Source organism: Taurulus bubalis (assembly GCF_910589615.1).
Source record: "Taurulus bubalis genome assembly, chromosome: 10".
NCBI classification, from domain to species: domain Eukaryota; kingdom Metazoa; phylum Chordata; class Actinopteri; order Perciformes; family Cottidae; genus Taurulus; species Taurulus bubalis.
Genome location: NC_136598.1, coordinates 13,171,137 through 13,197,229, shown reverse-complemented (window position 1 = coordinate 13,197,229; position 26,093 = coordinate 13,171,137). Strand labels below are relative to the sequence as shown.

The window sequence follows — 26,093 nt, the reverse complement described above, 5'->3', positions numbered from 1 at the left end:
TGCACTCGGCTGCCTCCTAGCGGGATGCTAACGGTTTTAGGAGTTTAGCAGCTCGAGGTACTTTATGTTAATTCATTTCAAATCGTTTTAATGTATTAATACAAATATTGTTTAGTTTAATATAATACAGGCAGGATAAATTATTTCAATCCGACGTATTATGGGTAGGAACCATTTAGTCAATGGTAGGAAACAAGGGGACTTTTGATCGTCACGGAACGGGTACGGCGGGCAGTTTAAACCACCGGATGTGACGTATGGGACAAAAACGTTCACGGTTTATTTTTCAGGTTGGCATGGCTTTCTGGTGAGAAACAAAACTCACGGGGTTCACTTCGTCTTTGTTCGGTAATGTCACCATTTCCGTAATAAATTCGAACTGGCTTTACGTCTTAAACCAGGAGGGCCATGGTGGTGAACCCTGCAGCACAATGAAGCTAAATCTAACGAGCGTTAGCACGGATAACGGAGTTGCTAACGTTACCTGCTTTTTCGGAAATGGCTACTAGCAATATTTGAGGAAAATGAAGAGGAATGTAGCCAAATTAAGACTAAGTCCGAACGAAGAGGCTCGGATAATACGAGAGGAACATGAACGGAGGAGAAAATTACGAATACAGCAGGTAAGCTAATGTTAATGGCAGTTGTTACCAACATAACAAGTTAATTGCAGTGATGTCTCTGCGTCCTGCTTCACTTCATTGTCCATGACTTCTGCATGTCCTTGAATACAACTTCTGACTGTACGAAGGGAAAGATATTTCATTAAGAAATATTGCCCATAACTTGGCCGAATACAATTTTTCAACACTGATCCCACAATACATAACTGATTTTATTTGCCAAGTATGTGTACACATACAAGGAATCTGATCAATGTGTACATATCAGAATCAGAAGCATCTGTTCTCTCTTTAAATGTCACTTAGCAAAAAAAGAATAAGCAAAAAACAGCAATATGGAAGTTAAAAGATCAATTAAAATGTATAGTATTTGAGTTGATTTCGGTTTGCCATAAGTTCTCTTCTGTTGTGGTTATTGAAATGGTGTAGGCCATTTTTACTGTGATATGTTGCAACATGTATTCTGTGGCAGTGAACATCACAGATTTGTCTTAACACGTCCATTTTCTTCACTATTGGCGTATGGGATCTTTGCTTGTAGTCTTTGGTCTTTTTTCAAAGAAGCAAACTGTTCTGAAACCAGGCTTGACTGAGTCTGCTCTGGTACAACGAAGTACAAATACTTCGTTACTTTACTTAAGTAGAAATGTTGGGTATCTATACTTTACTGGAGTATTTATTTTTCAGATGACTTTTTAAAAAAAAATCCCCTTACATTACTTTTATACTTTTAAGTAGTTTTGAAACCAGTACTTTTACTTAAATAAAAAGCTTGAGTTGATACTTCAACTTTTACAGAAGTATTTTTAAACCCTAGTATCCTTCTACTTGAGTAATGAATGTGAATACTTTTGACACCTCTGTCAAGAACACTCCTTTGGGTGGATTTCAAAATGTATATTTTTACATTGACTTCCAGGTGCGGGAGCAGCAGAGGTACATCTCGCTGCAGATCCGCCGAGAGGTCGAGCAGAGACGGCAGTGTGAGCTGGAGCAGCTGGAGCAGGAGCTGAGGGAGGACTGGGAGCGACAGCAGAGGGAGAAACTCCACACGCTGCAGAAACTCTACCAGGAGAGCCTCCAGCTTGTCGGTCAGGGACACAGGAGTGCAAAAGAAAATGTAAGATGAATTTGGAGACAGCGAAAGTGAGATTAACATCCAACCAAGAAACAGCTGAAACCAAAATGTGAACAACACAATATAACAACCTCACAATAATGTGAAAACAATCTACCAATCATTGAATTTTTGTGTAATTTTCATTTATTTGCACAAGGAGCCCGACTTGGAAGCCATAGCTCAGAGGGAGGAAGAAAATCATGTCAAAGCAGAGGAGCGTTATCGAGAAGCCCTGAAGGAGCTCAAATCACAGAGGCTTAAAGATGACGAGAGGCAAAGCCGGTAAGCAGCCTTCACAAACATTTACCCGACTATGTTGGGGATTTAGTCAGAATAAACCAAATATTATGTCTGTTAATTTGCTTTTCTGTAGATCCATCAATGCCAGAAGGAAGGCGCTACAGGCCGAGAAGGAAAGATCAGCAAAAGTGGCCAATCTCCCACCGCCTCTCCCAAACCCCATTCAGGTGCCCGATCAGCGATATTAATGACACTATTTATCACGGATGTTTTGGCTCAGGCTTGATATCTCCATTCATCCTCTCAACACACAACTAAGCATCGCTGCTGATCTGTCCTGTCCGGTCTACAAAGTAACACACAAACTTTTCAAGTGGCACAGTTTAGGTTCTGGAAGGAGTTGAGGTAACGTTGGCTTCTCTTGTTTCAGCAGAGCATCGATTCCAAGAAGCTGTGTGTAGTGAAGAAATCTGACGTGAGTGCCTTCGCCGCCACACATTACCACATGCCTGAGAGCACCGTGGACAAAGAGGCCGACTCGAAGCAGGTGATCCCTCCGCTTATTGCATACAATTAACCCCACAGTTTGCTTGTCCTCCCCCCTATCAGAGTTGTCTAATCTGTGCATGTGCCTGCAGCTGAATGCCCACGAGGGAGCTGAGCTGGAGGTGAGGAGACTGCAGGATTTGCAGAGGGAGGAAAAGATGAGGAGAGAGGAGCATCTTGAGAAGGCTCGCCTGAGAGGGAAGGAGGCTCTGAAGAGAGAACATCTCGTCCAGGTACAACTTACTGGTTACTTAAATGAGCAGATAGACACTAGGCGACGACACAAACACTTAAAGCAGTGGTTCTCAAACTTTTTCTGTAAATAGTATCATTTTGTGACTCCATCTGTGCTTTCATAAATAACAGAATAAAGAAAATTGCAATCACTTAGAACAATGAAAATGAAGTTCTATCTGTGCAAAAAAATAACTAATATTTAGTTAGCTTTATTTTTTTTTGCCAAACAGAATGAGTGCAGATATGTGAGCATCAGGTTGTATCAGTATTAGTGGCTGCAGTGAGCTGCTTTCCTTTACACATCTTTTAAAACGGGTTTGTAGATTTGAAACAATTCATGCTCAACCTTGAGCTGAGATCTGTTTTCTGTTTTGAGAGACGCAGCAGCCAAAATGGACGACGTCACGGAGACTTCTGGCAAAACACCAAGAATTGGCGAGTCGCGCAAGCGTAACCTGTTAACGGCGTAACGTAAACATTTACCCGAAAGTACAGGCATTTCTCCATGTATTTATTAATGACTTAGTTTTATGCCCGTGTACTTTGCACCTTTTGTAATATGTGAAGCCAGAAGGCTCATTGTTGGGTAGAAGACACAAGCACTTTGGCTCGTTCACTTGGAGCAGGAGAGCTGCGCCGGTGTGAGGAGCTGCTCCGGTGCTCCTCACATGAGAGCTACTGTTGCCATCTTCACCCTGGGAGCGTTTAAAACGCAGATATAGCGGTCTGCTTTTCACGCAACATATTTTTCGACGCTCTCTGTCCGCTGCTGTGTGTACGTGTCTGTGCGCATCTGGGGGGAACTCCGCCGTGCAGAGATCAGAGAAGTGTTAAAGCGACCATGAAACAGAAATGACAAGCTGTCGTATGGATTATATAAATAAAATACGTCCATTTAGAGAACCTTAAATGACGACTTGTGATCTGGCGCTATCGAGAAAATTACAGAGGGGCCGGGGATTTCTTCAGGGGGGCGCCCTGCCCCCCTATTATAACGGTAGGGGAAACACTGCTGTGTTACACGTTTGTCATCCAAAATCCAAATGCAGTTTATCCTCTGTAAATTTGTTGTTACTTGGAAGGAAGTAACCAGCGTCTTGTGAGCTTCTTTTTTTACTTTATCTGTTTTTGATGATACCCTTTAGGATCGCGAGCGCTTGCTCGTTGAACTGGAGCACATGCAGCAGACGGACCTGCTGAGGAGGAGACAGCAGGTGAACCAGATGCCTCCTCAGATCTTCCAGCCTCTACTAAAGAGACAAGAGATGAGGGAGGACTTCCAGAGGGAGATGGAGTTTGCCTTTGAGGACATGTACACCGGAGAGAGGAGTAAGGACGGTTCAGTACGTCATTGGATTTCAGTGCATTATTCTGAAATAGTCAGAAGGTGACACTCTTGAACTCAAATCGTCATCGTATTGAGCCTTAGTTGTATATTTGCGTAGCAAAATAGCCTATGTGCTTCGGTGGGAGATGCAGTGTACAGTTTCAATGGAGCCTCGTTAAACTTTGACTGTCTGATCCCAGGGGTCAAAGGTGACCTGGTGGTCCAGCTGGTACCCGAGCCTCTGCCAGCTCCGTCCACGGGAAGCCAGGACCAAGAGCTGGACGTCTCGCTGGATGAAATCACCACGCAAGGAGCAGTAACAACGCCACGTGACGCTGAGCGGGAAGCTGGAAGCACTGAGGAGGAGGCATCTGCTCAAGGTGGGGAGAAGCACCAGATACACAGAAAACATAAGTTTATTACATTTTAAGGGATGTTACAAGATTTTTTTTCTTTAAAAAAAAAAACGAGGTCATTTTTACAAAATCAATACATAGATCTTGATTTACTGCAATAGATTATATGAACTAGGTACATTATCCAGTCACGGACAAGCATCTTGAACAAGACCAGGCAGTCATCTAGCCAGAACGGCATTCCGTGGTTTTTCTATACTTGCAGCAGAGTCCTTCAAACCTGCTCCCAGACGGGCTTTGAAGAAACTCTTGGATCGCATCAGGAGCCAAAGGAACCAGTGGACTGACCCTGCAGCCGATTCACCGACCGCCATCACCGATCAGATCCCAGAGCGGGACACGACCATCGACACAGGCTCTCTGACTAGCAAGGAGAATGACCCCATGCTGCCCACGGAGCTCCCTGTGCCGGCCCACTCACCGCCCGGTAAGTCATTCACCGTCATCAGAAGGCCGAGCACAATGGGATTAAAAATTATATTTTGAGATTTTTTTCCTATTTACACTAATTTATTTGGGCTTTGGCAAGCTCTATATTAATAGTGATCAGTAATGTCAAGTCAATTGTATTCATATTTTATACAGCCCAATATCACAAATAACATTAAAATCTTTAAAAAGAAAAGAAAAGAAGTTTATTTAATGTATGAGTGGAGGAATGGAGGAACTCAAGTATTTCTATTTTATACTTTTACTCTACTATATCTCAGCAGGAAATATTGTAGTTTTGCATCAATAATTATGATGTATATTATTCTGAAATGGTCCTTTCTGCATGATGAGTCGCCTTGCTTTTAAGTGTTGATACTTTTGTATATTTAGTAATATTTAACTCAAATATTGATATTTTTTTTAAACATTTCAGAAATTACATTTTATGTTCAAAGTGATGTCGACTACTTGGCTACTATTATTAATTCTTCTCAAATCATTACATTACATCTGAGATCTGCTGCTGTTTTGTTTTCCCACGACGGCAAACAAAATTACAATATTTAGATGTAAGATAATCATTTTGTGTTCTTCTTGTATTTAATTCCACCAGCATCAGAGACAACGGAGCAGTCAACTGCCGCAGGTCCTCCACTTCCTGATGGACTTGCAAGCAGAGTCCAAGACTTTGAAGAAGAACGAAAGAGAAGGGTATATGTTGATTCCCATTTAATATGATACAATGCAGAGGCTACTTTTAAACACTACTCATGGGCATAAGCAACTGATCAGACCGGTTTAATGCTTCTCCTTATGTTCGTCCAGTAACGGTTGTTAGATCACATTCAAGTTGATCACAACATCAAATTGATAGACGTCAGTCTGTATTCTCTGTATATTTGAATTTTTTCAAAGAATCCAACATCTGGTTCAGTCATTATCCTAATAGGCTCGTTCGAGATGAGCCGGTCCTGCGCTGAATCGATTGCCGCACAATGCATGCCGGTTAGATTTGTGTCCGACATGAGCTTGACTTGCTCTGACGTCATGCACACGTGGTCAACATTAACCTCACGAGAGCGAGGCGGTCGCAGTTTTTTGAGTCAGGCGCCGCAGTTGTTCTCTACCGACTGCATTACCCAATGCATGATGGGAAACACCTGGCTGTCGCCACATCAGAGAGCTGATTGGCTCTTAGATTTGAGAACAAACACCACGTTTTGTAGAATATCCTATTTTTCTGTGTAGTTGTAATACTTAATGCTCGTTTGGTGGCCTCAGGTTAAATCTAAAGACATATCTTGTGTGATTGATGATGAGTTATATCACACTTATCAAAACATGCAGCAATGTGTTTCACAGGCAGACATAAAAAGAACAAAAGACAGCGTACAATCCAGATACACGCACATTTCCACATAAATATATATTTATAATATGAATAAATCTGAACAAGGTCTGCAAACCACAAGTAGCATACAGGTAGCATCTAACAGGATGTCAATGTTTTGTTTGACTTCCTGTTTATTAGGCTGAAAACTGTCAGACTATTTTGTCTCCGCCCCCTGATGCTGCCGCCTGCTCTCGTCTACTTTCCAGGTGAAGCACAGCCCATCTCGAAAGAGCCCATTGGCTTCATGCATTTTTTTGCGATTGGTCGTTTGAGTTCATTGATCCAGGTGTTCCTCATTACTTAATTAGCCCTGGCTCTATCTAAAGCAGGATTGTGTTGAGCGGTGTATGTCACAAAATGCATTACTTGTTGTCTTATATGTACACAAAACAACCACAGACTTTGGTTTGATTACCTTTTTTGCGGCCTAAAAATACAAACGTCTTGAAGGTGAGATTTGAAGTTGAGTACAATGGAGGCTGGTGGATGTTGCATCTACACCCAGCAGAGGAACACAGGATCTGGGCTTGCTGGCAACTCCTGCAGAGAAGGGTGATCCTCTGCAGTTTGACCGGAAAGAAAACTGTGGTCTTCAAACTCTTGCAGTCTTTTTTTTTTCCTTTACAAAAAATGTCTGGTGAAAGTTTGCTGTTTTTAAACCTTGTTTTTTTTTTTTTTTTTACATTTTTTCAGGAAAAGGAACTTGACAGGGAGAAGCAGCAGCAGGTGGTTTTGCTCCAGGAGCTGGAAGAGCAGAAGGCCAAATTGGAGCATATGTTGCTCGAGGCCCAGCAGGAGAGAGAAGACTTGAAGGCTGTTGGGACCCAGGACGAACCCGTCCATGAACAGGAAGTCAACTCTGTCACTCCTGAAGTGGCCACTAAGGTAGGGCCCTCTATATTCCTGTCAACTTCCAGTTTTTACAGGTGTTGTTGGGGAATTCCTACCCTTTGTAAAGTTACTTCAGTGAGGAATAATTGCTGCTTCTGCACTCTACAGCTGGTGCCTCTCGCAGGTGAAGATGACCACACCAGACGGATTAAACAGTACCAACAGCGGCTGCTGGAACAAAACAGGTTTTTTTTTTATTTTAAAGCCTGAAATTAAACCACTTTTACTGTGGTAATGAACAGCTTCAGAGGCTCGAAGTATATGTCAGGCATGAAAATCCCTCACCTTTCGGCGAAATTCGCTGTTTTGAAACCAAAATAGGTGACCTACGTGGATCGTGTAGATCCGAAGAGTTTTTGTTTTCGGGAGGGGGTGGTCAACTGTCCGCCGTTTCTGAGATTGGAGTGGGACACGGAAAAAAAACTGAGGTCGTGATCATCTTCGCAATAGAAGATCTTTGACTGTCGAGTCTTGGCCAATCAGCGTTAAGATGTCTACAGCGGCTTCATTCCCCTCCCACCAGTTTTTTAATGGCGAGCTAGTCAGCTAGCTAACGTTGTTGGTGAAACAGCGAGTGAGATTACTGGCAGCGGAGAGTCCGTGGCACCGTGTGACGTCAGACAGGAGAGCGGCGGCTCAGCGGCGGCTCAGTTCTACCTACCGACACCTCACTACATATAAGTTCTACCTACCGACACCTCACTACATATAAGGAGATGACAATGAAGATTTTATCCAACATTTATTTTAATAAAAAAAACGAAATGAGTTTCCTCCGTAGGGTGGCCAGGCTACTGTTTATATTTAAGGGTCTAAGTAAGATCTACGTGTAGGAAAAAGTGTATCCTCTAGTTAATTATAAACTATAGAGTTATGCGGTTATAATCACTGTCACACAGAGAGGTGTGCATGAAATTCGCCGTTTTGAAACCAAAATAGGTGACCTACGTGAATCGTGTAGATTTGATGAGAATTTTTTTGTCGGGGGGTATTTATATTCAGTGAACTGCGAACAGGTGCGCGTGCCAGAAGGGAGCGCGAGTGCATGGAAATATTAATGCGAAGGACCTTGCATCACCAGTGCAGACCACCATCAGAAGCATCTGGCAGAGCTCAGCTGGCCAAGAAACAGACTGCTGAAGAAGAGAAAAGGGCAAGGCTGAGACATGTGGCAAAACAGCGAAAGCGGGCGATGGAGACACTGGTGGTTCAGGCAAAGAAGACAAAATAATCTGGTTCTGAGAGTATTACGAACTGTAAATTGTTATCTTTGCCAATAAAATGTATTACAATCTGAATTATATTGTATTGGCTGTCAATCATGATGGAAGAGTAGACAAGTTAAGTTACAGCATGTCCATCATCTCTTGTGGGGGTTATGTATTAAGCCATTTGTGGTGCCCTTACCATATTGTGCCTCATATACTGTACATGTTAGACCCAGTGACAGGCTGGCATGAAATGGCTTGCATAATACTTAGTAAGGAGGCCATAATAATTTTTGACTCATGCCTGAAGTTAAGTTTCTCCAGCCCCCCCCCACCGCCCGGACCCCTCTCACCTTTTTCACTCCTGACCCGTTTTCATGCCTGATATGTTGTAAAGCCCCTTAAGCCTGTGATAAACTTGACTTGACTTTTTTTTTAGGACTCACCAGAGGTCGGTGGAGGTGGCTCGTCGGCGCCTGGAGGAATACCAGCGAGCTCTGCAGATTCGTTACAACATGACCGCCACGTCGGCGGCACCTCCAAGCTTTGTTCACCCTCCTCTGCACGGTGCTCAGTCTTCGCATCTTCCAGCTCCCCTGCAGTTCCTTACGATCCCTGCGGTGACTGCTTACATTCATGCCAAACCGCAAACCCCTGCGGAACTTCCCCCAAGGGAGTCTGACATGTCGGCTCTGCCCGCACGATTTCCCATACCCGGGCCCAGTGCGAGTTTTGTCTCCGAGCTGTCGCCATCGGATGAAGTTGGATTCTTTCCGAGCAATCCGATGAACCGGGAACCAGATGTCACTGCCTGTCTGACCAACAACATAATGCAGAGAGTGACGGAGCACCTTCCAGGTAGAGCGAGGCCCTTCTCGGAGCCGCCGCCTCACAAACGGTTCCCAACGCATCATTCAGCCAGTGTCCCGACCCAGCCGACATCTGATCCCATCCAAGCCTTTAGCCCGCCAATCACAGATGGGGCACCTCTGGTCGAGAGAGGGCCCGTGCCAAACAGCTCCCTGCGGTCCGGGTCCCCGAGTTCCAGGGAGGATGACTACGATGACATGGAGAGTCGGAGACGAGAGCTGCTGGAGGTCCAGAGACGGGTGCTGGACCAGAGGGAGGCCGTAGCGCTGCAACAGAGGCGGCGAGAAGAGGAGAGCCGGAGACGGGAAGTGGAGATGGAGCAGATGAGGCGGCAAAAGGAGACGTTGCAGACTCTGATTCATACTGAAGAACAAGTAAGTGAGGGAACCTTCTTGTTGCAGTACAGTAGACAAATATGTTTTGTTTTTTAACTCTTTACACTGAGCGATGATGTGAAATTACCTAACCTGAATAGTATTTAATATTTTTTAAATGCGTTTCGTGAGGGTTTCTACACTTGACCTGAGCTCTGTGTGTGTGTGTGTGTGCGTGTGTGCGTGTGTGTGTGTGTGTGCGTGTGTGTGTGTGAGAGAGAGAGAGAGATTCTGTCTAGATGTTGTTTCTGGACACAGAGCAATGATGTGAGTTTACCTGAACCTAAAGTGTATTTGATGAAAATACATTTGATGAGGGTTTCTACACTTGAGCTGAGCTCTGAGTCCGTGTGCATGGATAGAGTGGGAAGGGAAAAATACTTTCCTGATGCATTTTCCCTCCCACAGCCAGTTCCAGAAGCTGCCAGTGAAGTGTTGGTTTCAGAGGACATCGGTCAGACCCGCCTCAAATTACTCTCATCGCTGCTGAAGGCCATAGAGGAGTCGAACGGAGGAACTTTATCTCGCTTGGAAGCCCCGCAGAAGAAAGACTGCTCCCCTCCGCAACGGCCCTCTGATGGTGGCGAGACGGGTAACTGACAGATTCTGCCCACCTTTTTTCCCACAATTGACGTTTATCTACAGAATGGAACACTTTTTCCACTTAATACAATGTTATATTAGTGATCTTGCCAAAATGTTGTATTGCCAAAGTGCCACATTGTCCCCTTCAACTGCATGGATTGCCGCATGTCTCATTAAATTCCAAACCATTAAACATGGATTTTTTATTTTTATTTAAAAGGGGTGCACGTAATGTGTTTCATCAATTAATAAATATATAAATATATATATATATATTTTTTTTTAATGTTCTAAGATCTCATCTGTCCGAGTGATGTTCCTGCCGGCCTTGCCTCAGCCTTCCCCTCAGGGCTCTTCTTGCCGCCTCCTCGAGCAGCGAAGCCTCCGGTGACCCGCATCAGGCTGGGCGCCATGGAGATGATGAAGGAGCAACACGAGCTCAGTGCTATTCAGGAGGTGGAGACACCGGTCAACACCAGCCAAGTCGCAGGTCGGCTCAGCCTCAGAACCGCAAGACTGTTTTCATCGCACGGCCACAACGCGGCACAAGCTGTCGAGTTTATTTGTCATTGGATTGTCTGTTTCCTACCCGCAGGCCCACTGGAGGATAGTGCGACAGTCCCCTCACACGCTCTGGGCTGGGATCGGCAGGAGGACTCTGAATCGTCGATGTCGACCCTGCAGACCCCCTCTTGGTCCAGCGGTGGGCAGTGGACATCTGAACGATCGACCGGCTCTGGGACGAGCTCGGGGAGATCCGGCCGTCTCCTCTGGAGAGAGAGGCTGCTGATCGGGGCAGAGACGTCTCCTGAATCCTCAGGATCTGGTACGTAGAGGGCAGGTGATGAGATAAAGGCAACAGATGGGAGGGAAAATAATGTGAGGAAAATAAAGCTATGTCCTCTCGGTTGGAACACCGTTTTCCAGATTCAGTCCTGAGGATGATCTCAGCGCTTTCCTTCGACTCTGGAAGAGGAGCCGACTACTCTGGTCCTGCGGTCACAAGACACAGGCCCACCACAGAGGTAACTGATCCTGCTGAGGACGTACATAACTGGCTCTTTGCGCTCCTTCATGTCATAAACCTTGTGGCAAACCTTTTGTGTGTGTGTGTGTGTGTGTGTGTGTGGTTTGTTTCTGTTCATAGAGCGATGATGTGAATTTACCGTCCATGACGTGTATTTGATAAATACATTTCATGAGGGTTTCTACACTTGAACTGAGCTCTGTGTGTGTGATTGTGTGTCTGCATGTGATTCTGTCTATATGTTGTGTTGTTTCTGTACACAGAGCAATGATGTGAATTTACATGGACCTAAAGTGTATTTGATGAAAATACACTTCATGAGGGCTGCTACACTTGAACTGAGCTCTGTCTGTGTGCATGTACGAGTGTCCCAAATAATGTATCTCCTTTTTAACGCATTTATTTCATATGCATTTGTCAGTCTGCACATAGGACTCCAGGTCCTGACTGCCCCTCCTCCACCTCCATCTCTACCGGCAGCTACATCACCACCGATCCTGAGCTAAGCGTCGATGCTGGTGAGGGACAGCAGACACGTGTGGCTTGTGCTTCGTAGCTTTGGCTTCGTGGTTTGTTCCTGATTTGTGTGGTTGATTTTGGCTTTGCATCTTGTGAAATCTCTGCAAGATCTTAACCGAAACTGACGTGAGTTGGCAGGCTTTACTGTTTGCTAAAGAATCTGGTGATGTGCGTCAAATAGTCTGCGTTATTGTGGGACGTGTTGTAATAGGCTTAAATTCTGCAGTCTGTTGAAGGCTGATTTACAGGAATGTCCTTCATTATGCTTTTCTCTTTTTTATTACAGCCTAAATCTGTTTCCCTCTCTCCTTCTCCCACCACTTCATTAGATAAATCTCCGCCGCTTGGACATTGTGCAAAACCAGGACGAGGAGCAGAGTTACTCTACGTCACCTCTCCGTCCGCTCAAAGCTCCCGTATAGAGGACAGCTCTGCCGCAGACAGTCTTGGTCTGGCTGTGGCCTCTCTGTTTAACGACAGCAGCATCCAGCACATTATAGACAGATACACAAGGGAGCTAAACATCTCCCTCAACACCACTGGCAAAACCATAGGTATAAGTCACACATTTTACAGGAATACCCCCCCCCCCCCTTCAGAGAGAGAGAGAGATATATATATATATATATATATATATAAAAAAAAAACACTGTTATTGGTGTGCTGTAATGCCTTGCTGTTTATATCTGTCTATACATGTTTTAAATAAAAAATTTAAACTGCATAGATGCATATTATATTTGAAGGTATAGCGAACATCCAAAAATGAAACTCATAATCTTTCACTTGCGTGGCCAAACTCACTGGTTGGACACACATCATCATTTTGTGCCAGGAGGCGGCATCCCCTTAGTACAGTGTTTCCTCTCTCATTGGTCCGCAGACAGTGAAGGCTCATACGTGGAGGAACCCGGCTCTTCCGTTTCCCAGCAGGCTTGGGTCTCTGAGAGTAGGGGAGAGGATGAAAGCTCTCCGGCTCGACGCTCTCTTCCCTCAGACACCGCAGGAGCACAGAGGAGTGGCCTGGTCTGTGACTCACAATCAACAATAGCTATTTTGCAATAATAAGTTGTAACACTTCGGGTTTTTTTTGTGGCCACTTGGGCAAAATATTTAAACTTTTACTTTAAAGAGCTGTGAATACGGTGTGCATATTTTCCATTTTATTTCAGAACTCCTATTAAAGTCAGTTCGAAATAATTTTTTGCTGTGAAAACATACTCACCATTTAACCGATTTTGTTTTTGCTTCAGGATTGGCAAAATACCGTCACTCCGATCCCGGAGCACTTCTCGGACGAGGACCCGTCACTGGCTGAGGCGCAGGACTCCTTCAGACCTCTGATCGGCCAGCTGACGGAGCAGTCATCATGCCTCACCGCCGACCATAGGGACTCGGCCATGGAGCAGCTGGTCGCTCACTCGTCCATGATCGGTCAGCTAGCGGGCCCGCCGGTTTCGGTGAGCTTCGGCCACGGCGGATGGGATTCCACTCTCAGTCGGCTGATCGATCGACTCTCCCATCCGTCCAGCCCCCATTGGCTGAGCGGCGGGCAGGACTTCTATGCCGGCCAGCTGACGTGTCGGGTAGCGTCCGAGCAGTCGACCACTTGGCTGGATGGAGGTCCGGGGGAGAGCCGGATGAGGCCGCTGGTTGTGGAGCTGGATGAGTCTGCTGGCCAGCACAGTGGAAGCTCAGGTAGAGGAAGGAGCGTGTGGGGTAACTGGTTCTAAATTGCTAGTGAAAGACAAACCTGCAACCTTTCATAATAATTTAAATGGCCATTTGTCATCTTTGCAATGTTTTATTGTTAAACAATTAAAGATTAATAGAAATGAAGTGATAAAAAAAGTTGATAATAATAAGCAGTGCATACTGACTAAAAATGCTCAGAAATTAAAATCTGTTCAAACTAAATTAAACTATTTCCTTAACCTGATTACTCTGATTGTGTGCATGTATGTAAATACATGCACACAATCAGAGTAATCAGATTAAGGAAATAGTTTTAAACCTAGTCAGACTCCAACTTCCATGAAGTGGATGTCCCCACAGTGTTACATGGGACAGGGGAAAACTTTGATGTTGACTTTGTTTTCCAGTCCTCGTGGCTCTTGGTGTCTCGGCTGAGGCTCGTGTGCCGGCGTACCCACCATTGCCTCCTGAAACCTCGCCGCTCAGTGCCTCGGCCCCCGGTGTGAATCCAGAGCCACAAGACCAGACTGTGCAGAACCAAACCAGTCCAATGGACCTGGGCCCAGAGAGGACTGAAGGTGAAGCATGAACTACTCGAGTAATTACAGTGAACTTTAAAATCTTGTCTGTTTGCTGGAGTGCATTACGATCATGCACATTTTGTATATCTAGACTAGAGTCTGTTTTGTAGTCTAAATGAGAGTAAGTTATTTCTACTGCACATTCTTTAGCAAACGTCAGCCATTAAATATCATTTATTTTACATATTGGCATGTATTTTTGTGAGTGTGAAGCGTTTTCAGCCCCATCGTCTTTTCCAATTGTTCCCAATAAGAAAAAAACTCATGAAGCCACCTAGAGATGAAGAGCTGCAACATCATTTTATTTAAATTTTTTGTGTAGTGCCCCAGCGGCCTGCCAGAGGAAAACGCTATAAATTCAGCCTTACCTAGATGGAAACATGGTGTGCTTAATGTTCATGTTTATCTCCAGCTTCGGTGTTTCCAGACTCCGACTCATTTCACCCGCTGCTGGCTGAGGTCACCCACAACGAAACGGCAGACCCCTCCATGATCTTTCACCTGCCCGAACACGATGAGCCTACGTCCCCTGAGGGACAGCCGGCCAGCGGGGAGAATAGTGTTTCTGCGTCTTCTGAGGAGTTTGAAGCCCACACCGACCCATCTGTCGAGTCTGAGCCGTCGCCCGAGTATCTCAGAGCGGAGGAGCCGTCCAGCTGCACGGCAGCTTCCCCTGCCTCGCATGACTCCTTTGCCCAGCACATCAGCTCCCAGTGCCACCCCGATGAATCTGTCCTCATGCTGTCCCCCGTCGGGGGGGCAGACATGGAGCCAACAGGTCTGAGCTTGTCCCGTTTAACAATGTGTGATGATGCAGCTCCTGTGGACATGCCGCAGCCAGAGGCAGTGGTGGAAGACAGGAACCATGTCTGGCCTTTCTCGGATAAGATAATGGTACGATATGTTTTCCTGTTCACTAAAGCATCATCCTTCAGACATTAACTGACTATTGTAGTGTCCATAAACACAACACCTGCCCATTAAGAGCATCGTTCTGTCACGCTTACAGCTGCAGGACGTTAATTGTAGACTGTCAGTTTATTTTGGAAAATATCAGTTCTGTTATGTTTTTTTAACCTTGTTATCCTTATCGCTTTAGAACTTGTGTGCAATGTCGTTGGCTGAGTTGCGTGCTTGTCCTCTCTCCCTGTCCATCAGGAAGCTGCCGGTGAGAAGGGGATCCTAGAGCAGTCGGAGATCACACTAGTGAGCTTGACCGACACCACGCTGCAGGACCAAGAGACGACCGACACTGAGGAAGGGGGAATGTGGGACGACGAACATCCAGACAGAGTGGGGGAAGAGGGACAGCAAGCCCAAGAGACAGAGGTGACTGAAGTAAAAGAAATAAAAACGTGCTTAGACCGAGGGCAGGCGTCTTTCTGAACACTAACGTCGTCTCTTCTAGGGGTCTGAATCCATGTCGTTGCAGGATGGGACTCCAGAAGAGAACCACACACACCCAGGTAAAATCCCAGAAGTTACAGACTGACTATCTATATGAGATGTATAGTAATCGGGAACAAAAAGGTAGCACTAATCAACATACTCAAACAGATTTCATTGAGATCTAATGCCTGGCCACACACTCCAAACAAATGGGGGGCAGTAATACACCTCCTCATACCGTCCTTCAGCATTTTCTAAAACTGAGAGAATCTTCACTTGTGGGTTCAGTAGATAGCGGGTAGTTGGAATGGCAATAAAGGTCCCTTGCCAAGAGCGACAACAGTCTTTATGTTTACTGTGCAACTAACCAGGGGCTTCAACGCGACAAGCCCTTGGGGCAGCTCGAGGGGTGCAAGTGGTATTACAAGACGGCCTGGGGCTAGCTGGTTAGCATGCTAATTTCGGTAGATATCTTTGCAACAGAATACAAAGATGTCTTGATAATACAAAAACATTTTATGTTTTATACAAAAATAAAAGATCTTACACATTGCACCCTTTTTCATTTTTAATGCAACTCAAATCTGATAATTTTTGTAATCCTTTTTTCGGTCAGAACATTGTACACTTGTGAAAACTTCCTGTCCATAGATCCAGTGACGCTCCTGGAGTTTCAGTGGGGTTCCAGTAGAGGCCAGCAGGAGGTCCAGCAGCAGAAGCGCAGAGCGCTGCTCCAGAGATCGTCCCGCAGGGTGAAGGAGATCAAGGCCAAAGCGGCTCTTGCCAAGGTTCAACCTGAGATCCAAGCTCCATCTGAAGCCAGAGAGCCATCTAAAACTAAGGAATCTAAACCAGTCCCCTGTAAGGCAAAGACCAAGTCAGAAACTCAACATAAGGCTGATACCAAGTCAAAGTCGGGACACGCTGAGCCGCATCAAACTACTGAGAAATCTGGCTCCAAGCAGAAAAAGTCCCAGCTCCCCCCTCCAGGTATCTCATCTTTATACCATTTCACACTTCAATTATATCCCTTATATTTCAAATCGCACGGCAAACCCACAAACCATTTTCTGAATCAGTCACGTGGTACGGCCGGCTCGCGAGGCTTCGAACGTTACCGACACAAACCTCGATACACGCTTCACTAAAATCTACCAGGATTACTCGACACGCACATCGAAGCCTCGACACGAAAGGACACATCACTACTTTCAACCCATTTGTGTTTTTGTTTTTTTCGTCTCGTCCTCAGAAAAGTAAATCCTTTTAGATGTTATGGAAGCAAACGGATGCATCCTGAAGGTGCATTGAAAGTAATGGATAATGTTTTCACCGGCTGACTTTTAATAATAGTTCTGTGCAACTTTAATGTATAAGCAGTTTATAGATAGGAGCCACAACAAGGAGCCAATCCAAGTTTGTGGTATCCATGAACTTTATCAAAGCTATGCACAAATATGTAGTGTTAAAAAATGTTATTACAAAAATTCAAAGGTTGGTTAGGTTTGTCATGATTTGTGTCTCTTGGTGGACATTTTTACATCATAAAACCTATATTATTTGGATTTTAAAACGTCACAATTATTCACCCTCTTGAAATTGCTTTAATCTGATCCATTGCATTATGGCTAGTCATCAATTAATCCTTACTGGTGAATGTGTAAGCACTCAGTGAGCTCTGTTTAAAATGGTACGGTAAGACTTCTGATACGGATATCTGACTGAGAATAAAAGGGTTATGAGAATGAAATGAGTGTTTGTTTTATAACCATTGAGTGCTGTACTATGCGTCATGTGTCTTCCTTGAGCGAAACAAGGACCAGTTCAATTTAATCTGAAGTCCTCTTTGTGAAGTGGTCAGCAACAATCTGTGTAAAGAACTGGTATACTTTTTCTGTGCTCCCTCAGTGGTCGAGGTGAAGAACTGCACACCGGAGCAAAGGAAGCGTGATGTCACTGAGATGCACCAGAGAACTCGGAGGTACCGCTGCAATATTATTCACTTTTAACCTCTACACTGTCTACTGTGGAGTAAAAGTTGCTTATACTACTTTTAAAATGTAAAGGGTCATTTTTGAAGGGTTAAAGCAGGGGTCAGCAACCTATCCAAAGAGCCAGTTTGGCACAAAAAAAAATGTGTCTGGAGCCACAAAAGCTATTTGATCTCACAGCTTCTGAAGTTTTTTTTATATATATATATATATATATATATATATATATATATATATATATATATATATATATATATATATATATATATATATATATATATATATATATATAGCAAACTATAGTTTGTTGTATTTATGAAATTATAGTACAAGAAAAGACATTTTTTGACATTGTATTGCTATTTTACCTGTTTAACTATCAAACTCTTACGAAGAGGAGACAAAAAATAGTCATGTGTCGGCTACATTGAGATCAATTAAAAGCACAACTAGTCAAACCTTGAATACTGTCTATAAATGTGGCTCATGTGGTAGAGTGTTCGCCCTGTAATCACAAGGTAGCAGGTTCGACCCGTCTTCACGTGAGTTTTACATTTTAAACGCATATCTTTTGCTACGTGAGCTCCGCAAACGGAGGAGGACGGATCCGTCTTTACTAGCGGACGCCTCAGTGTCTCATGAGCTGCCACAGAACCAGCAGCAGTAGTTAATTCTGGAGACTTGATCAGCTTTCTGAAAGTATATTTACTTTGCTCAGTTTACTGCAGCAGTTGAGGAATCGCTCTTCTGCAGCTTGACACCTTTCAGCAGATGCTTGTTCTGGAAGAGTCTTTCAACATTCCATTTTTAGTTTGTTGCTAATTTCTCGCCACATATCAAGCAGACAGGTCAGCAGCATCGTTGGCAGTGAAAGCAAATGAATACGTCCACGCAGAATTAAACGCTCCACTTTCCTCCGTGACTTTTCTTTTTTATTTATCCGTTAATAGTTTAGCGAGGGCGGGGCTCTGTATCACTAGTAGCCACCTGCAGGGGAAGAGGCTTGACAGCTACGTGACAGGATGTGACACACATTTTAGTTAAATAAATATTTAAACATTTATTTAGATTTTTAGTGACCCAATATTACCTGAAACTCCAAGATAAGAGGAATTTCCTTTGAAAGTTTTTCCACTGGGCAAAAAAAAAGAATAAAATAAAAACTTTTTTTGGTCAAAGCCTCAGGGAGGGCAACAAACGGGCTAAAGAGCCGCATGCGGCTCGCCGACCCCTGGTTTAAAGGTTTCCTAAAATCTATGTACAGACTGATGCATATCTCTCATGACCCACGAAGTGCATTCATTCAACATCAATGGGTTTGTGAATTTGTGCTTTAGAGCGTAACTGCTCTGAAACTATCTGGAAATAACTTTATTCTTCTGCTTTGTCCTCACTAAGGCCTAAACGTGATTACTTGCAGTCAGTCTAAACGATGCAGCGTATCTGTAATCAATCGCGTGTCTCTGCAGACTGTACGAGCAGCTGGAGGAGGTGAAGCGTCAAAAAGCTGTCAGTAACAGACAGCAAGCGTATGCAACAAACAGAGTAAAGGCCAAAGAGTTCCACAAGGTAAAATTCTTTCATTATGACTGTTTGAATTAGACTATATGCTTCTTACATAACTGCTTTTTACCAATATCTTCACAGAAAACCTTACAGAAGCTCCGTGCCAAGCAGACTCTGAATGTGTCCTAGTTCTATGTGTGTAAAGTTTATTTTTCTATCAATAAAGCATTTTAAGTTATTTAAATCCACTTTTTGCACTTGCAATATTTTTTAACAAAATTGATATTTCGTCTCCACTTTCAGATGAGTTTCTTTATTAAGATTAAACATTCATGAAGTTGATTAATGAATTACAACAACTTGCTCTTATTTATATTTTCAGCGACATGACGAGCTGAAAATCATATTTCAGTTTGTAAGACGTCATCTGGTGTTCACCCAGAATGACTTTACATGGAAAGTAGAGTTTCCCGTTTCAGAGGCTTTTTCCACTAAACAATGCAGATCTTTGGAAACAAATCCCAAGGAGGAGTCATCACATTTACATACGTCAAGTATGTGTATATATAGTGGGGGAAAAACGTCTGCCGTTGTTGCTGATCTGTTCTTCATCACCTTAGTGACACACTTGGTACACGGAAAAAAACGACCAAGTGCTTCACTCCGCTTCGGTAGCTGGAAAACGTGCACTTGTTTCCAACACAGAAACACGAGTACAGAATATTAGTTTTTCATGAGTTAATATAGAAACTAAAGCCTTCCGTCTTAGTTCGGGAGAAACTTTAATTCAGAAAGTGTACGTTATTTTTCCTTTTTTAGGAGTTATTGGTTTCTTTATCAGACGTAGTCACATGGAGGCCCATCAAACACGAAATGAAACAGCATCTCTTGTTGCGTTTGGCGGTTTTAGAGTTTGGAGAAGGCTATCGTCTTGGGACTCTTCTTCTCCATGGCGGCCTGAGCTGATTTCATCACATCCTGAGTCTGAAGCATGCTCATGTTCCAGGTAGCCTGGAAAGGGACCAACAAGTGCTCAGTGTTTTTAAAATGTGTATATAATATAGCATCGGGGTGATGCGGACAAACTATAAGGCTCTGTTCTCACCATGTAGTCCAGTCCCTCTGCCACACTGTGGTCTCTGGAGTAGACCAGGTTGATTTTGGTGCCCTGCACGGCGACGGGGCTGCGGCCAGCGATCTCCCCGGCCATCTCCAGAGCTGCAGCCATCATGGCCTCCTTATCTGCAAACACTCGGCTGGAGAGGAAACGTGTGGAATATGTTAAATAGCATTTCTCCTAGTCAGAATGCTGAATATACCCACAATGATATTCTTACGAGCAGAAACTGTATTTCTGGGTATCTACAACTTTGATTATAATAGTACAAAATATATATCCAGAAATTGCAGATATCCACTAATGTAATGCATTATGGATATATTTAATGGTTTAAAAAAAAGTGATGACTGGTAGATTGTAGCCATCTGAAATGTTCACTTTGACTGGAATAAATAGAATTGTGAATATGTGCAACATATCCATATCTGTTTAATGGTAAAACAGCTTGCCACTAAAAATAAAAACACTTCACTGCATGCGATTCCACTGAGACACAGCTCATGAAGATCCTGAGCATGTTCACTGCACCGCCACATCAGTTTAACAATAAATGTTGATGCAGCCGGTTCACTTTTTTTAATGAGATGTAGCGAACGCATCATAATCGACTAAAGAACTGGCCAACCGGCTCAGCATTAGCACTAAAGAAAAGAAAACGCCTGCTGCATACATTTACCTGACCAGCCCGCTGCTCTTGGCTTCATCGGCAAACATCTTCCTGGCGGTCAGAGCCAACTCGTTCACGAGGCTGGAGAAAGGGTCACATGACAACTTTAAAAAAGGAACAGGAATCTCAATCGTGAATTTGTAGCTTAAGAGTTCAGTATGTATGTTGTCTTGCCTGTTGGTCACAGATCAGACTGACTTTAGTGAGTTCAGATTTACCAAAGTCACAAAAATCCACAATAGTCATTGATTTTATTTGCAACTAATTGAAACAAATTCCATCCTGGGATCCAGATTTTTAAAAGGAAAATCATTAAAGAAAATTATTTGTCATTTGTAATGTTTTGTAACTGCTGATGCTTTGTCATTTGTCCGTCGCCCTTTACCACATGTATTTCTACATAAATCATGTGACCTTAAGAGTGAGCAAAAGATGATCATGTACAATAGAGCTGTTGATTTAAATAGTTTACCTGCGGCTGCCGATGACTTTCGGAAGTCTCTGGAGAGTTCCAACGTCTGCTGCAAGTCCAATATCAACTTCCTGTAGGGCCGACCACAAAGGCAGACACTAAGACTGTGGTGACATCATCCCTGAGTATCCTACCAGTATATCTATGGTGTTTGGTAGCATCAGGTAGTTTGGTTTGTGCTTTATGAATGAAAATCCTGTGTGTGTATATATTTTTTTATATTCTTAAAACTGTTTACTTTATTGTTTGTCTTGCAACTAAAACACCAATAAATAAGTAAATGATAGTTTATTATTTTTTTGATATGGAAAGGCAAGAAAATATAACAATTCTCCGTAAGAGAAATAGTTAAATATCTAAAACTGAGTGCAAAAACGAATACAAAGCCTTTTCTTTTACCTTCAGTCAGGTGATTAAATTAATTCAAACTTAATGCATCTTTCCCAGAGAGACATTTCCCATCTCTCCTCAGCACAAGTCCTGATAACTAGATGGACCGGTACATACCTTCACCTGGAACCAGGCGTCCTGGGTGCACAGGCGAATGTCACAGGCTGTGATCAGATCAACACCTGCCGCAGAGAGCAACAACCCACGGTGAACATAACGGTATGAAAATCACTTGTAACATTTTCTGATTGCAAACAGTGAGACATAACTTAACTAAAACTAAAAAAAGAGCAGCCATCTTTTCCATACAAACGCATGCATCACAAAGCAAGTTCAACTTCGTCTGCCTGTCTCTGGTAATGTTTGCCTTTCTAGATAACTGCCATCACAAAGCCGATTGTAATCTGGCTCCAATACTTCTGGGCTAGCGTAACGAGTTAATTAGTTAGTAAAGTGTAACATTATACAATGTAAAATATATTTATTAAAAGTGTGGCAGCTACACGAAACCTGAGCTCGGCAGCTAACCCACAAATCTAACTTTGGGCTACCTGGTCTTTAAATTCTGAATTCATGGAAACACTATCACGGTGTATGAGATGATGATGATGCCCTACCTCCCCCAACACAGGCTCCGTGGACAGCCACTACAACGGGCTTCGGACACTAGAAGAAAAAGAAAACATACGCTGACAATGCAACATTTTATACAGTCCATACATATAATGTCTGTGACCGGTCCGATCTCATAACTGAACCACTTTTCTGACCTTCTCTATGACGGAGAACGTCTCTTGATACTTGGCGATTACTTTTCTCACGTTCCAGGCAACTCTGGCCGTGTCGTCGCCCTCCGGATTGAGTACGTCGCCGGCCATGTCCATCAGGTCGATACCTGGACGGTCGCACAGCACAGAATACATACGTTACAATAAAAGATAGTCATAAAAATTAAAATGCGCACGGTCCGATACTCACCGGCTGTGAAGACCTTCCCAGCTGCAGAAAACACCACCACTCTGCAGTTCGGGTCCCCGGCTATCTCATTAAAGCACTCCACCATCTCACTTGGGAAAGAACAACCAAAAACATATTATCAGTGTTGGATAAACATTTATACAAATACTTTTGGGTAAGTGCTTCAATTATGAATTGATTTAGTAGTAGTTTACTTTTTAGTAATAAAGCAAATTGTGAGTTGTATTCAAATCACACAGTAAGGAAGTGGTCATTGCCGACACACCTGGCAGAGATCTGCACTCTAATAAATACACCTTTGTATTTAAACTATGTAATACAGTAAATTAGCAATTAGCATTTCTTTAAGCATGTCATGTAAAATGGTCTGAGACAAATGATTGCATATGAATATAAACAGATTCCTGCCTCCAGAATGCTCTGTTCATGGCGTTGCGTTTCTCAGGGCGGTGCAGCTCCACGTGTGTGACGCACTCTGTTGGGTGACTGACGGCCAGGGTGGTGTAAGGAGAGACGGCACCACCTGAGGACGACATGGCCCTGACTACAGCCTGACCGGGCAGCCAGGACCTCCGGTCTGAGAGGAGAGAGACACAATACAATAAACAAGACCAGCTCATGCCGAAAAACAGCAACAACAGGATGAGAGGGAAATCCTCCGCGAGCGACAAACAGTAGCTGAGATTTACACATCCATACAGAGAGCAATGGAAGCTGATCAGAAAACCATCACACAACTAATCACCTGCTATTATTAGAATCGATTGTTTAGTTCAGTCATTTAGATAATAAGCAACAATTCCAGACTTCTCATTTGTGAGAGATTTGATGCCTTTTGGTTGTGTGAATAATATTGTTATGCACAATAGAACACACGCATGTAGAGTAGTTAATAAGATATACATTATTGCACTGCAAGCCTCAATAATGTGTATATGCACAATGCACACTTTTTCTTCGCAAGAGAACTTTTAATACTTTAAGTAAAAGTATAGAAGTCTAACCCGGAAAGTGCACTTAAAGTTACTACAAGGAACTTTCATTTTGTATTGGTTTTGGAGGTCCCTATGGACTTTAGAAAACCTCTCACTTCACTGCAGCAGGGGTCTGACAGTCTGCTCGTCTCGGTCCTGGTCTCGGTTCTGGTTCTCTCCTGCCCCCTTACCTTAGGCAGGGCCTGAATTACGAATAACTAAATACAAATAGCCAACCTTTATGGTGATGGTCTCGTTTATTTATGAAGGTCAAACCGAGGCATCAGTATTAACATTAGACCGTTTCATAACCAGTTAAATGTTCCTCACAGTAACTTTAAGTTTACTTTCAAATGTAGGACTTTGAAAAGTACTTCTACTAAATGACCTGCCTGCCACCTCCACCACTGGTTAAAGCTCAGCTCTGCAACACAACCTTGCATGAAAATAAGAATGCTGGTGACCTTTCACCTACATCGCCCTTTAAAGCTTTTTTTTTTAATCGCAGTTAAACAATACTTTCTCCCCAAACTGTTGCGCGCTAAAACGCCTGTACATCTAACATCAGGTGCATTGTGAAGTTTTGTTACATTTACAACACATTTTCATTAATATCACGACGCAAAACACACAGACTTACATTTGGTCAGCGCTGACCTGACGAACACCGACAACATCGCCCTTTGAACGTTGCACCTTCACTGGTCGATATCACCGCAGCTCAGCGGGACAATTAACCTAACTTCACCTGGTGCTCCGTCTGTGCTTCTGTAGCTCAGTGTGCTGCTAACTAGCGGCGGCGTAGGTTAGCACACTGACGCTAGCTAATGCTACTACTAGCGAATGCTAACTAGTTACCAGTACTGTTATATACGGTCTACATCTTAGTTACTGGGCTCGTCAGATAAGAGACACTGTATGCCGGTTACTTAGTGTCCGACTGTGCGTTACGATACAATAACCATACTAACATACTATTTCAGGGCTCTCAAGTTTTTAAGACAGGTAAGAGTGACATCTCCCCCCTCCCCCCCCGGACGGAGGCGCGGGGGCGCGGGCCGGGATTACATTTCACCCAGATACAACAGATACGTTTTTCTGATTGGCTATTCGTGTAGCCCATTTCTTTTTTTTGATTGGCTGATGAATGCCACCTCGCGGCAGAGCTCCAGAGGATTCGGGGGAGACGTGCTTGATTCCTCCATGGTGAGGGCAGCGCGACCAGGTCATGTTTGCGCGCTGCAGCACATTAAATAGCCTAGAGTTTTTTTTTCAGCGTGAGAAATACGATGTGTGGCGGGAGGGCAGTCACGCTCAATGCGTGACACTTGAGAGCCCTGCTATTTAGTATGCTAGAAAGAAAAAAAAAAATTACTCTGTCCCAATCAAATTCACAGTAAGAGCGCCGGGTTTTGTAGTGGCCAATCGTGGTATAACAATTTCCGGGTCCGTCACGTGATACCGTGGGAGCTGAACCGTCTTCCTACACGGACTGTTTTTTTTTTACACATGCACAATTTCACAAATATTCAATAAGAAATATCAAAATACAAACATTCAATCTGAAATGCCAGGGGGTAACCGCAGAGGATAAGAACGATAACCAGAAAAGTAAATAATATAAAGAAATTGTGTTTGATTGTGTAATTTCATACATATATTGCTGTTTTTATGGCCTTTTTTGTTGGTACAGCATTTAATAGTTCAAATTCGTTGTAAAGGACACACAAAAATAGGTCTTTGGCTTAACGTACACGCATCCATATAGAAGTTGGCAAGAATAATCAATAGATTCATGATAAACGCCTTTTCTTTAAATGTTCTGTCATAGGTAGATAATCCAAATATAACATGTTCACAGCATAATACAACATTTTTGACAGTGTCAGGTTGAGCTGTGCAAAATGTAAAATGTATATCTAAATCATTCTTAGATTTCTTCTCACAGACTTGCGTTGGGGAGGAGCTGTCTGCAGCTCAGCGTTCATATTTTTTTAGGTAAATCCCCTTCCTATTACAAACACACGAATGGCTATTAAAATACTTCTACTTCTTCTTTCAGATTATTCGTGGGATGCAACCGATGCTTATAAAGTGCATACCGCCACCTACTGGGCCAGAGTACGTAGTGTGAGATATTGCCTTACATATAAAAAAAGGTAAACAAAGAGCACGGTACCTGGGTGTTCAGCCGTTACATTTACACAGAAATATGAAATATTGAAGATGGTCCATAAAAACACATGAACACAGAGGAATGCAAGTAGAGACTACATACCACACATGGTTTATTCTTCAACCATTCCTTTCTTTCCCTCCCACCGCCCCCTGCTTAATGACATTTGTAATCAATCAGCTGTCAGCAGGCGTAGGTCAAAATCTGCAGCCCGTCACTGCTATACTGTGACATGTTTTACTATGATATACTATAAACTATCACATTTTATGAAAGTGTTTATGACAAACTAGGCTATGACTTTTTAATGAAATGTGTATGATATATACCATGTCACGACTTTCGG

At 43.4% G+C, this 26,093-nt stretch overlaps 2 protein-coding genes across 2 annotated transcripts; one reads left to right on the top strand and one right to left on the bottom strand.

The window, feature by feature from the left end:
- Positions 1-524: 524 nt before the first annotated feature.
- On the top strand, positions 525-19,218 carry cep295 (centrosomal protein 295; the record flags this gene model as incomplete). The annotated part of the gene is made up of 29 exons (XM_079224519.1): positions 525-623; positions 1,543-1,743; positions 1,901-2,025; positions 2,117-2,210; positions 2,417-2,530; positions 2,622-2,762; positions 3,912-4,095; positions 4,294-4,473; positions 4,715-4,936; positions 5,555-5,652; positions 7,028-7,219; positions 7,334-7,410; positions 8,873-9,677; positions 10,086-10,269; positions 10,600-10,752; positions 10,858-11,088; positions 11,190-11,287; positions 11,711-11,807; positions 12,174-12,362; positions 12,692-12,834; positions 13,062-13,506; positions 13,911-14,081; positions 14,497-14,978; positions 15,243-15,413; positions 15,493-15,550; positions 16,125-16,463; positions 17,382-17,454; positions 18,934-19,033; positions 19,112-19,218. 29 exons carry the CDS (start codon positions 525-527, stop codon positions 19,157-19,159), a joined length of 5,514 nt encoding a protein of 1,837 aa, XP_079080645.1. The 3' UTR covers positions 19,160-19,218.
- A 49-nt stretch (positions 19,219-19,267) lies between these two features.
- ech1 (enoyl CoA hydratase 1, peroxisomal) lies at positions 19,268-24,548 on the bottom strand. The gene is made up of 10 exons (XM_079224579.1): positions 24,212-24,548; positions 23,006-23,174; positions 22,598-22,686; positions 22,390-22,514; positions 22,237-22,285; positions 21,737-21,801; positions 21,230-21,300; positions 20,767-20,838; positions 20,076-20,226; positions 19,268-19,981 (listed from the first exon to the last, which is right to left on the bottom strand). The coding sequence occupies exons 1-10, from the start codon at positions 24,246-24,248 to the stop codon at positions 19,877-19,879; spliced, it is 933 nt and encodes a 310-aa protein (XP_079080705.1). The 5' UTR covers positions 24,249-24,548; the 3' UTR covers positions 19,268-19,876.
- Between the last annotated feature and the right edge of the window lie 1,545 nt (positions 24,549-26,093).

Bases quoted from the DNA above. Each gene is read 5' to 3' on its own strand.
- ech1 (XM_079224579.1), bottom strand. From the start codon at position 24,248: ATGTTGTCGGTGTTCGTCAGGTCAGCGCTGACCAAAT. The intron at 21,802-22,236 runs GTAGGGCATCAT...TCTCTGCGGCAG, and splicing joins CGGAGCCTGTGTTGGGGGAG to GTGTTGATCTGATCACAGCC. The intron at 21,301-21,736 runs GTATGTACCGGT...TCGGCCCTACAG, and splicing joins ACGCCTGGTTCCAGGTGAAG to GAAGTTGATATTGGACTTGC.